The 13253-nt window shown below is 33.2% G+C and overlaps 1 protein-coding gene across 4 annotated transcripts in view; it reads left to right on the top strand.

Annotated features, from left to right (window-relative positions):
• LOC129754691 (ras-like GTP-binding protein Rho1) overlaps window positions 1-13253 on the top strand; it is a 56133-nt gene continuing 42880 nt past the window's right edge. The window contains exons 1-3 of one of the 4 annotated variants that reach the window (XM_055750892.1): window positions 27-111; window positions 370-616; window positions 749-917. In XM_055750892.1, coding sequence (XP_055606867.1) covers window positions 884-917 — 34 coding nt within the window. In that variant the 5' untranslated portion in view covers window positions 27-111; window positions 370-616; window positions 749-883. Of the gene's footprint in view, window positions 112-369; window positions 617-748; window positions 918-13253 lie in introns of all 4 variants that reach the window. The other 3 variants (XM_055750893.1, XM_055750895.1, XM_055750897.1) reach the window with 3 other exon arrangements.

The raw sequence follows: 13253 nt of genomic DNA, 5'->3' as shown, positions 1-13253 counted from the left end.
TTTTGAGTTTAAAAAAAATAGCGTGAGGGAAAGTGCGGAATTTGCTTTTGAACCGTCGATCGTCGTCGTCGTAAATCGTCGTCGCGCGAGTGAAAAGTCATCTTTTGTTCGGTTGGTTGGCGTACATTTTCTGTGTTTAATTCTAGATTCGCTTGATGTGTTTGTTGGGTGCTGGATAGAGTAGCGGGTGTTGCTAATATAGAACCGGAAGAACTGGGCTTTTAAGTTTGATTAAGTCTGCCATACGTGGAGGGAATTGAAAATTATTCGTAGTTTAGTGAAGGGTTGAAGGTTTCCTCGAAGGAATTTCGATGTAGAAAATCTTCCACCCTTTTTGACGTTTATCTTTTAAATCATACACAAATGCAGTGTGCGGGAAAGAGAGGGATATGTCTGGATGAAAATAGATAAAAGAAATTGGTGATCGGAGAAGGCGTAGTCGGAATAGTGAATTTTTAAACCGTATTTTGTGTTTTAATTAAAGTTCAGTACTAATATTGGTGCATGAAAAAGTGAACCCAAAGTTGTGGATATTATTTGCCGCAACCTTAAAAAGCCAACTTCAATCCTAGCAATTAAATTGGACTGAAACGTCTACCAGACAGAAAGGGAGAAGGTATTTCCATATCCGTAATTTAAGAAACAAAAAAAAACCTTTCCAAATTTTCAAACAAATTGCCTACAAAAATCTGTCTTGTTTCTTTCTTGTTCTTTCCCTGCACTATGTGCGTGTCCTGTGTACCTCTAGTTTCTGAAACTACTCTCTGTATCGATCAAAACTTGATGTTTTTCAAATAAAAGCATATTTAAAAAAGCGGTTCAAGTGAAAGCGCTCTGCCTCGCTCTTGCATGTGTGGTGTCCAAGCGGCCGCGATAAAGTGTAATGTGGTGTTTTTCATGCATCCCTGCCAATTCAGGTATATCTTTCACTTAAGTTTAAGTTAAATTTATTGTACTTAATTAGATCAGCGTTAACCTGCCCTTTGCTCACATTTTCTGCCTAGATTATAATATGTTTAATATGAAATACTCTGGACACATTGTACCAGACATTTTTTACTTACCCTGTACCTGTACCGTAATCGTATCATTTGTTTTCTCGTGCTAAGTTTGTTTAAACTAAGTTTTGATTGCTTACTTTGCTCTAATCTGCTTTCGAGATCAATACTGTTTAAAGGAACAAACTTCTATAACTTTCTTCTTTCTCACGAAAAAAAACATCTTGCTGGCTTAAACAATATGTATTGGATCGATTATTTGAAACCGCAAATCAACTACTGACCACTTTCAAAATATGTCTGTTTTACCATTTAATTGATTGTGTTTCTAGGTGACACTTAGTGCTTTCATTTGATGAGCACTGTACAGCACATAACAGATTTTCACATGAAGATTAAATGCCAAAAAAATGCTATTTTACAATAACACCCATATGAAGTTTAAAATTGGCATTTGAAGACTTTTCTGGGGCCACTCTACCCTCAGTGGTTGTGTCATAATATGTAATCAGTCGGCTAGCACAAAAACAAATTGCCCTTGATTCTTATTCATCAAAATTCATTTCCTTCGAGCGAAAAAAAAGTTCTAGGTTTTATTAATGTTTCATCTTGTGCCAAAGATAAGCCACTTAGTAGCCGCCTGATTGTTCTGTTCAAATTCAAAGGAATTATTAGTGAGTACTCACTCATTCGATGATAAGCAAGCGGTCAGACAAAATGATCGTCATTTCGTACTTACATTACTCATAAGAATCAAGATTTTTTTCTCACTTAGCATAGCATAGCATAGCATAGCATAGCATAGGGTGACTACACACATCTTGCATTGGCTGATACACGAGGGACAACTGATAATCAAGAGCAACGCAAGATGCCAAAATGAGTATCTGGATTCAATATTCATTCCAAGTGCTGCTCTTGAAGATCAGTGTGGTACCATGATGCACACCGTGACAAGTCAATGTAATCATAGAAGGGATTATCTGAAACAGCAAAAATAACTCTTTAGGTGCAGAGAACTCATACGACCCATAAAGCTGTTTCAGAAAGGAATGGAAGGGATGTTTTAGTGGGAAATCCTACATGGCAAATAGGATTGACAAAATATGTTTAAATATAGTCAAAATAAAATGAAACAATCTCACCAAAGTCCATTGATAGGCGATGAGGGAAGGAGGCAGCGTGGGTTGATTTCTATTTGATGGTCCTGTTGCTCTAATAATGATAATCCCTACACCTTCCAGTCACTGTTGTTTGATAATCCAGCAAGTGCTTATGGATGATTTTTCGGGATTTGAGTGCTTCTTTTCTTCTGCTGATTTTTTAACACAATCGTCACTGCTATCCTTACACAGATTTCGAAAAAGAAGCTTCTAAACAGATAACAATCACAATATATTCACGAAAACAAACGAGAAAATTTCGAGAATCAAGATTTTTTTCTCACTTAATAACAAATACTACATATGAATTTTACCAAGCATATTTTGAATTTAACTTAGTCATTTCAACCATGCAATTTGTTGGGTTCGAGCTTATTTATGTCTTGGCTAATATTCACATGTTCTATCAAAATTCACAAGCCCGAATCTAAACATAGCTTTCAGTTACAAACTCGGTATGTTCCCATCTATTAGTGTGGGTACCTGATTTACAGTTGTTTTGTCACTGGCATCTATTGGAAGTCAAGCATAAGTGAGCAATCGAATCGTCGTTACCTTCAAATCACTCAGCAGTCAGCAACATGAGCTCGACACACCCCATGTGTGCTGCAAAGAACTACATGGAAACCTACCACTTGCCATTTGCGGACATCCGTCATCTCCGGTTCGCTTCCGAAGATCGGTTTTCAAACAAGCCTTGGCGGACCTCCACTTGCCGTTGCACTTTCGGCGAAACGTGAATGAAATGAACCATTAGACGCGTGAAAAAATAGCAACACGCTGCTGCTACCTTTCCTAATGCGAGTTAGTGAGGGGAACTTTCTCATGTCTTATTAAAAATGGTTAGGTTTAGCGGTGCGAAATTTGTTTTTTTTTTCTCTCTTCATCAATTGCATTAAATTTGTTGTGGCTACAAGCCAGTTAGTCGAGATCTGGGTTTGCCGTTGTTTAAAGATGATGGATTGATGGATATAATTGTCTAGCTTATGCGCGGCTGCCGGCCGCGATTTGTTCACGGTAACATTGTGCGGGCTATTAGCGACCACGTGCCGTCCGGCGTGAGGAACCAGCTGCTTCTCCCGGTGGGCTCCCCAAGTTTTGCAAAACTGCTCGATGGAAGTAATTAAACAAACAACTGATATTGCTTGAATTGTTGTTGCGCTTTATCAGCGAATTTTTCCACGGCTATTTGTACCTGGATAGGTGTGAAATGTCTGTCGTGGTTTAGAGTTGGAGTATGAGTTGTTCATTTATGTGACAGTTTAAATGCCTAAGGAAATCAGAGGTTGGTTTATAGCAGCTTTTATATTATCTTTTTATAGAATAAAAAAAAACAAATTGGTTGAGAATTTGCTACTAAGTGAATAAACCACAGAGAACAGACACACAAGCTAGCCCGCGAATCTTGTGGAAATTTTCAACCGCCCTTTTGAACCAAGATTTGTTTTTTGGCTGGGCCACCAGATGTCTCTAAACACACCAAAGAGAACTGTAAAAAAAAATTAAAAAAAGAAATAACAACGTTTTGTCTAATTTAAATAGGTCGTATGAGCTAATTGGTGTGATGCGGTCAAAATTTGGTCAAGGGAAAACGCGTGTAAATCGGTAAAATCGTTTATTTAAAAAATCAAATTAAATTTCTTTTTCAAGTTTAATAAGTATAAAATTCAGGAAAAATATTCAGTTAGGCTTCCGCTTTTCCAAATCCGAATTGCCGGGCCTTACGCTTAACCCCTGCCATCAGATTTTGTACAGCCACCTTATCCACCTTGTCCACCTTGTTCGCCGTAGAAAGCCAGTTTGCCTTCAACTGCTGCTCGTCCTTAGCTCGTCCTTAGGTCTTCTTTAGGTTCCGCTTGACAATAGTCCAGTATTTTTCAATTGGGCGGAGCTCTGGCATGTTGGGAGGGTTCTTGTCCTTGGGAACCACCTGCACGTTGTTGGCGGCGTACCACTCCATGGCCTTTTTACCGTAATGGCAAGATGTCAAATCCGGCCAAAACAGTACGGAACAACCGTGTTTCTTCAGGAAAGGCAGCAGACGTTTATTCAAACACTCTTTCACGTAAATTTCTTGGTTGACAGTCCCTGAAGCTATGAAAATGCTGCTTTTCATGCCACAGATACAGATGGCTTGCCAAACCAGATATTTTTCGCGAACTATGGCAGTTTCATGTGCTCGAAAATATCTGCCACCTTTCTCCTTCCTTTTGCGTATATAACTCCTGTCCCGGAAGCTGCTTGTAGTCGGCTTTGTCGTAGGTTTCGTCGTCCATTACCACGCAGTCAAACTTCGTCAGCATCGTCGTGTACAGCCTCCGGGATCGCGCTTTGGCCATCGTATTTTGTTTATCATCGCGATTTGGAGTCTCTACCTTCTTGTAAGTCGATAGTCCGGCTCGTTTTTTGGCTCGATGCACGGTTGTAGACGATACACACAGCTTATTTGCGGCATCTCGCAGAGAGAGGTTAGGGTTTCGCTTGAAACTACCGGCAACTCTCTTTGTCGTCTCAGCGGCTTCCGGTTTTCGATTTCCCCCCGATCTAGACTTCCTGGCTGTCGACAAACGTTCCCCAAACACTTTAGTTACATTTGTAACGGTTGATTTGGCAACTTTTAGCGATCTTGCCAGTTTGCGTGCGAGTAGCTCGGATTTTCGCGATGCGCGAGCAAAATTTTGATACGCTGCTCTTCTTCCTTGGACGGCATTTTGACAACTGAAGAGTGAATTCCAAAACCAAAATAGGAGCAACATTTTACACACACCTTCAAAATGAGGGGTGTTCAGGTTTTTTTAATGCAAAATTGAAAGAAATACGTCAAGTTGATATTGACCAAATTTTGACCGTATCACCCTTTATTTGATCAATGGGATGCAACTTGAAAGTTATCCGTTCTGAGATGTCTAGAATCATCATTTTCCCCAGAATGCCAAATACCCGGAATCAAAATTAACCACTTCCCAGAAGAAAAAAAATCCCCAGAATGTACCATTTACTAGAAATTATTTTCCCAGAATGGACCATTTCCCAGATCTGTTTTTTGCCCTGAATAGAACATTGCTCAGAATGATACAAAAATAAGGTTTTTTTTAAGTTTTTTTTTTATTTCTTCTTGTTTAATATTACTTATGTTTAAAATTTCATATCATTTTTTTCTAAATTATGAGAATGAAACACTTGTTTGAAAGTTTTCTGCTTAAATTTAGTTAGAACCAGTATTTTAAAGCTTAGTTCTTTTAGAAATGGGACACTTTCTTTTGCTAATTGCTGTTGCCTTTAAAAAGTACTATCCGACCTATTGTTTTCAAAATTTAAAATTTACACGTTTTTGAGATATTTTCAATGCAAGAGAAGAAGAAGAAAATAATTTTGCACAGTTTCCTTCCAAATCCATCAATTTAATTGATAGCTAACAAAACCAATGATTATTGAAAGAATTACTGTGTGTGAGTGGTGGAAAATTATGCAAACACTGTCAAAAATGTCCACAACGTTCAAATCAAGCATTGGAGTGAAGCACCAATGCTCGTAAGCTGTATAGCCGGTACCGAGACTATGGGACAGATGATTTCTGATGGACGACAAAACTTATGGAATTCCCGTGTCCCGAGTATATTAAAGTATGTATTTGCTGGTTATTTTGTGTAAAATATAGTGATTTGCCAAAATTTTGCTCCTGTGAAAAAAACAACAATTTTCAAAACGAAAACTTTGGTTTTCGCTGTATTCAAAAGCCTAAAAAGAGTAATCTTGCATGTACCCTTCGCAACCTACGATCTATACCAACCGATTATACTTTAAGTTTAATCTCATGATGGTTTTTCTTCGTTATTGTCAGATTTTGCCAGCAGAAATTCCATTTAATTGGCTCAAAAATAATCAAGTTTTGTTAATTCCGAAACAGTTGTATCCACTTAATTGCACTCAGTTTCTTTTAAGAGAGAAGTATTGGACCGAAAAGTAGCAGAAATTGAAAGAGGAGGATGTAGCCACCTAAAATACAGATTAGACGAAGTATATGTTTGAAAAATTGATAATGCTTAGTTCTTTTAGAAATGGGACACTTTCTTTTGCTAATAGCTCATTTACTCATGCCGATGGGAGGTACAAAGAATAAAGTAGAATTTTTTCTTACAAAAAAGCGATAAATATTTTTTTTCAAATTTTTTCATGAATTATCATAAGATTACCTTCATTTCCTTCATAGAAAGTATTTAGATCAAACGAATAGTTTTTGAGATACACTCATTCGTAACTGTTCCATTTCTAAATGCACTAAGCTTTATTTAGTTTAAAATTTTAGATACATTAATTGATTCCTAACTTACAAAAAATTCGGAGTCCATACTTCATTTTAACAAAAAAAAATACATATAATTTAAAGATATAAAATTTTCCAGTATGAGGCTCAAAATTTGTCATAGAAATTTTAGACAATTTTGGACAGTTTTAGACAAATTTTAGACAACTTTCCGCATACTATCTTCAATAAAAAGCTTTTTATTTATTTTCCCAATTTTTTTTTTAAGTTTTGAATCACTGTGCAGTAGGCCTAGACCAATGTTTAGTTGTGGATTAAAATTGTATTTTTACGATTGATTATTTATTTATTATCATAAAATACTAGAACATAGTTAACTGGCGGCATGTCCAAATATACACTTCACTTGTTGGTAAATTCATTTATCCCACAATCATACGAATTTACGACTTTTTTTTCACGCAATTTACACATTTATTGTGTGCTTTTACTGGTATATCCTAGGCGATTATACTGAACAATAAAATTTACATTTTTCCGAGGTACTTAAGAGCTGATTTTGACTTATTTGGGGGTGCTATTCAATTAGTTTCTTTCTATCAGCTTTTGTTTTTTTTTTTAACAACGAGATAACTTTAATAAATAGGTAAAAATTAATTCAATCAGTATGTGCTCTTTTTTTTGTCGAAACAGTAGAACATTACAAAGATTTGGAAATGAAAGGTTTAATTCAAAGATCATCCCAAGCTATTTTGACTTCAGACTTCAGAGGAAAAAACTACAGAAGTTTTCTCAATTTTTTCCTATGTCCGCAAAATACGGGAATTTTGAAAAAAATTAAGAACTTTTAAATTAAATGAATCTTGAAAATTTCTTAAAGAATAAGTCAAATTGTTCTGCGGTCTTTAACTAAGTTTTTAAATGATTTAAAATCTTCAATATCAAATACTCAAAGTGATGTCAGAAATAGTTGTAAAGTCATCTATCCAAATTTAAAAAAAAATGTAGAAATTATAGCCAAATTATTTTATTTTATAAGAACTTGTAGAAATTATTTTTTTTAAAGTGTGTATCTCTGAAACTAAGATATCTAGGCAGAATCTAAATTCTTGATTGAATCAGATTTTGTTTCCATGTAGGTTTTTCGGTTCATAACTTTTCAATACTCACTACAATACTCGAAATTTTTCCACGCTATATCACCAAAACAAGAGCTGATAGACAAAATCTGAAATATGCTTCGAACTAAGGACCAAAAACAGTTTTTAAAATGCTCTTCCCTAGTGCTATAAAAAATCAAGAATATTATTGGAAATTATTTTTCTTCAGAATACATTTCATTCAATCCCAAATTCATGATAAATGTACTTAGCAGTTTATTTTATTATTTTTCTTTTAAACTGGGCAAAAAACGCTAGATTTATTGTCTCTCAAACACTGACAAAAAATGAACCATACTGACAAAAAACTCGTGCACATTTTTTCTTGAACATCAACGGATATGACTTTCCTCATTTTGGTAAGAGATTTCAGATTTTTCATCGACATAACTCAGCATCAAAATCACCAAAGAAAAATAATTCAAATTTCTTAACAGAAATAATCTCGAGAAAGCTCGAGATACCAAATTTTGCTATCACGCTCTGCAAAATTTTATATAAGTTTGCCCAAATAAAGGTGGTACCATTCGGCCTCACTTTCCATATGCAAATAGCACAGTTATATCGAATTTTGGTTACTTTTAAAATCTTGATGATACCTCGATAAAAATAGCACCATACCAAAATGGATATTTACCTTTCCTTGACTAACACAAACCATTCCTTGGTTCAAGAGTTGTTTTGAAAATCAGTTATTTTCTAATTATTTGAGTGTTCATAATTCTTTTAAAATTTTAAAACTAATAACGCGTCGTAGATGTTATTAGGAATTTCCTCAAGAAATGTCAAGGAGCATAGAAGTTGTAGGTAAAACGAAGATCGCACCATTTTCCAAAAACGGCTCCAGATCCAAATCTCTCCCTTACTAACATAACCCTTCCTGAGATACTTGAATATAGATTCGCAGACGAATAGACGGTTTCTATAGCTGGTGGTTCTGACTTATCATTGTTTCAGAGTTTTTCAAAACAAGCTTTTGAAGAAAACTGGAATAACAGATTTATGGTTGATCCTAAAAAGTATCTTACTAACAATCCTTTCTTCACCCCTCTTTTGACTACTAGGACGTGGCCGGCGCCGTTATTGATCATTTACTAAAGGGAGAGCATGAGTTTTGTGCATTGAGAACGAGTTGCTAATCCCAAGCTGCATTCTTGTGGCCCTTGTACAAAATTTATAGCCTCGATCAATCACGGAGTAACAACCATTGGCGATGTGGAACTCGTTCTACTTAGCCACGCCAGCAATCATGAAATTCGAAATGCATTGAATGATTTGAAACAATATAATATTTTATATTTATTAAAACCATGAGAAAATGGTGGTAATGTTGAAGACTAATTAAAGCATTTCGGGATTAATGATTTAAGGTGGATATGTAGTCAAACAAGCTAAGCTAAGCTACATTAAAATCATGATGATACCTCGTTTAGGCCGCCTTTTTTAAAACTAAGTTTTGATAGCACAAAGATATCAAGTATTAAATGTATTAAAAGCCTAAAAGCACCGTAGAGCCTCAAAAAAAAAAATTAAATAAAATTTTACATTTAGGACATGATAGCAAAATTAGGTATTATTGAATAGCACAAAGATACCAAGTATTAAATATATTAAAAAACACAAAAGCACCGTAATGCCTCGAAAGAAAAATAAATTAAATTAATTCAAATTTTATTTTATATGTTATTTGTAATTCTGTTTTCGGATCTCGGTTTTCGGAAAAGTATTAATACCAAGCATCGACAAATTGAGTCATTAAAAAAGTCAAATGGAGAATGACAATTCACATTACCATGGTCATGAGATTTTCAATCATCAGGGAACGATTCAAAAGTGAATCGTAAGAAGGCCTTGAAAAATTTCCAATTTTTTATTTAAGCAAATTGCGTCTATGAATGGAAAGGCAAATTGGTTTAAAAGGTTGCTCCCTTCTGATTTAAATCCATCAAAATGGGCCATACGCCAAGGTTGCCGAAATCACAGAAAAATCTATAATTTGACCGAATTTTGAGATCAATTTCATCACAGAATCTTTGTAACAGAACACAGAATTTTTGAAATATTCGCAGATTTCACAAATTTATAAAATTCTGTATATATTAAGAAAAAGATAAATTTTGGATTTGCACTTTGTTTTGAAAAATCATGATAAGATTGATAATTTCAATTGATTTTTCTCAAGTACAATGTAAAAAAAACCCAATTTTACATGACTTTTTTAATGAAATTAATGCTAATTCCATCACAGATCTTCTGGGTCAAATCATAGAAAGTTAGTTTTTTTCGCAAAATCACAGAATATTTTTCAGTACCCTTGCTATTTACTCCTACAAAGTGATAAGAGAACTGTGAAAAACCATGCCCCTTTGTACTGGAAAAAAAGTCAAAATGCTGGTAAAATTTGTATGTTTTTTGAGAGCATTTTTGAAGTTATAATGAAAAATTACCAAATTATAAACAATTGAAGCAATTGTATTTTTTGAGAAAAAGTCATTTTAGAAGATTAAGTTACACCAATATAAGCTCTACTGATCACAAAAACCGTTTTTAGTTAACCAGTTTCCATAAAATTTAAAATGCAATTTGAGCAAAGGATAAAAAAAAATTACAGCCATAATATGACATTATCCTCACAAAAATTGGTTTTACACACTTAACTTCACAGCAAAGCAATCGGTCTAGATGCAAAATATTAACAGGCAAGGCCGAATTGCCCCGGACCCCATGGTACAGGGGGCCCCCGAGGAATAACAAGTTTACACATTCTTTTAATCATACTACTTCAATTTCTACAAATCTATGAAAAGAAATCAAAACTAGAAAATTGGAATGAAAACTTCAAATATGACAACTAAAGGGGCTCTCGTGAAATAATATCTAGAATAGTTTTTCTTATACATAAGTTAAAGAAGCCCCCTAGACAAAACAGTAAAAGAGTTCTCCCGCATTATGCGGGCTGAGAATACCAAAATCTTGGTATTGAATTTCAAAATTTTCAACCCAAACTCTGGACAAAAATAATGTGAAACGAATGATGTTATTAAACGAAAAAAAAATTAAGAAGAAAATGAGCAAAATCACTCAAATTTTAATTTTGCTTCATGGAAACATATCAATCGGGATATTCAGTACAGAACACATAGAATAAAGAAAACCATCTCCTAATTTTCATTACATACAAACTTCTTGTACAATAGTAATGTTTATTAATACGTTAACTTTCCAAGAAATGATTTCAGAATTTTACCCGGGCAATATCCGAGTCAATTCCGGGTATTAATAAAACTTTTCTTTTTTCAATCATTAATATTGAAATTTCCATTGGTTTATCAATTCTGAACACTTTTCTCTCTCTTTTTTTAAATAAAATCTTTTAAAAATCTGTAGTTGCTTTAATTGGACCAATCGACAGTACAGAGTTTCTTTATTGAATTTCCATGTTAATTTTTGTTTTAGACTTTAAATTCGAATTGAAAGATTTTCAACTGATTTACCTAAAATTGTATCCTCTACTGAAGTAAGTACATATCCTGAATTTAGCATATCATTTTCCAAATGATCATTCTGAAATTATTTTTAATATGAAAACAATCTCACAGTTGAGTTGCAAATATCATTGAGTGATTCAAATCAAGTCTTGTGTTGTTTTTTCGATTACTGAAGTTCAGTTTCATGGTTTTTTCTGAATTTTGAGAACTCAGGATCTTTGTTTAAGGTACTAAACTCATTTGGATTCATTATCTTACTTTTTTCAATGATAACTAGTTATTAACGAGACTTAATCACCGGTTCCTTTTATATATTATCACTTATTGATTTTTTTTTCGGTGAGTAAAACAACTATTTGATTATTTTCACGTAACGTTTCGGGCTACTTCTCTTCACCCATCATCAGACGTCTAAAATATTTTTATTTTATTAGAAATTTTTTTTTTTTTTTTTTTTTTTTTTTTTTTTTTTTTTTTTTTTTTTTTTTTTTTTTTTTTTTTTTTTTTTTTTTTTAAATGTTAAAAATTTCTAATAAAATAAAAATATTTTAGACGTCTGATGATGGGTGAAGAGAAGTAGCCCGAAACGTTACGTGAAAATAATCAAATAGTTGTTTTACTCACCGAAAAAAATCAATAAGTGATAATAGATAACTAGTTATGTACTTCTCTTCACCCATCATCAGACGTCTAAAATATTTTTATTTTATTAGAATTTTTTTTTTTTTTTTTTTTTTTTTTTTTTTTTTTTTTTTTTTTTTTAAATGTTAAAAATTTCTAATAAAATAAAAATATTTTAGACGTCTGATGATGGGTGAAGAGAAGTAGCCCGAAACGTTACGTGAAAATAATCAAATAGTTGTTTTACTCACCGAAAAAAATCAATAAGTGATAATAGATAACTAGTTATGTATTTTAAACATTTAAACTCTATTCCGTTTTTTTTTTTCAATCGATAATTATTGCACTTATACCCTTTATACCTCTTTGGCTCTAAGGGCATCTATTGAAACTTTTTTCACATTTAGAATAACAATTTGATTATATATTTTTTTATTTGATGAGAATCATATTCATAAACAACTCATGAAAACGTTTTTTTTTTTGTGTTTCAAAGATATTAAATTGAAATACACATTCAATGCAATTCCTGATTTGGCTCTGATTGTAGATTTGAATCTTTTTTTTTAATTTAATTTATTCTGTATTCTCAAAACTTGATTTGTAATTATGATTTGGATTTGAGCCACTGAATTGTGGTTATGTATAAAACCTGATTTTAAGTTTTGAATTTTAAAACTCGCAAATCTATTTCTATTTCTATTTTTTTAATTTTATATTCTATGTTTCAAATCTTCATGATACTTTCCAACAGTCATTAGGTAAATATTTCTCGATGAAGCACAAACCAGACGATCAATGATTGAATGAAAAAACATTTAAAATATCTGTCCGGTCATTTTTTTAAATCAGATAATTTAAGTTGGTGGAAAGGGTATTGAAAAAAATTAGAATTCAATTTAGAATTTTGTAGCTCAAATCAGAGCTTTCATTTTTGTGAAATTTCTAAACTCTTCCGAAATGTTTGCAGATGATTAATCAACAATTTTTTTTGAAGATACGCTGACATTTGAAGACAGTATACTGGATTCATTTCCAGTTCCTTAAAACGTTTAAATTGTTTTGTATTCTTCATTTGAAAAAAAAAATCGAATCATAGGGGCCCCCGATGGCTTAATCCAGCACTGTTAACAGGGGCTGGGGGAGGAAGACTGAAATTCGCTATATCGTTTTCTGTATCGTTTTTTTAACTGTTCGGCAAAAAGCCAGCAACTGTTGAAAAGATTTGTAATCGTTCAAATTTTAACTTAAGATGATCAGTTTTCTGTAGCGAGTCATGTAACTCAGTTGGTTTAGGTGCTAAATTTAAGTCCTCAGAGTTAATTGCTGCAGATTCAAAAGTAAACATCAAAATCGAATACACCAGCTAGCTTATCAAATACCAGTCTGTCGTAGGACGTAGATAAACACATTGAACTATATAAAAATGTTGTTCGGTCCATGGGAACTGCCCGAAATCTAAATCTGTTATTTAAGCTATATTTAGAGTAACCAATAATTAAACCATTTATCAGCTTCAAAAACTTCATATAAAAAGTTTTATTGAAAATCACTAAATA

This window comes from Uranotaenia lowii, chromosome 3 (genome assembly GCF_029784155.1).
Source record: "Uranotaenia lowii strain MFRU-FL chromosome 3, ASM2978415v1, whole genome shotgun sequence".
Classification (NCBI taxonomy): Eukaryota; Metazoa; Arthropoda; class Insecta; order Diptera; family Culicidae; genus Uranotaenia; species Uranotaenia lowii.
Note: the sequence above shows the minus strand (reverse complement) of the source record. Positions and strands in the feature narration are given on the sequence as shown.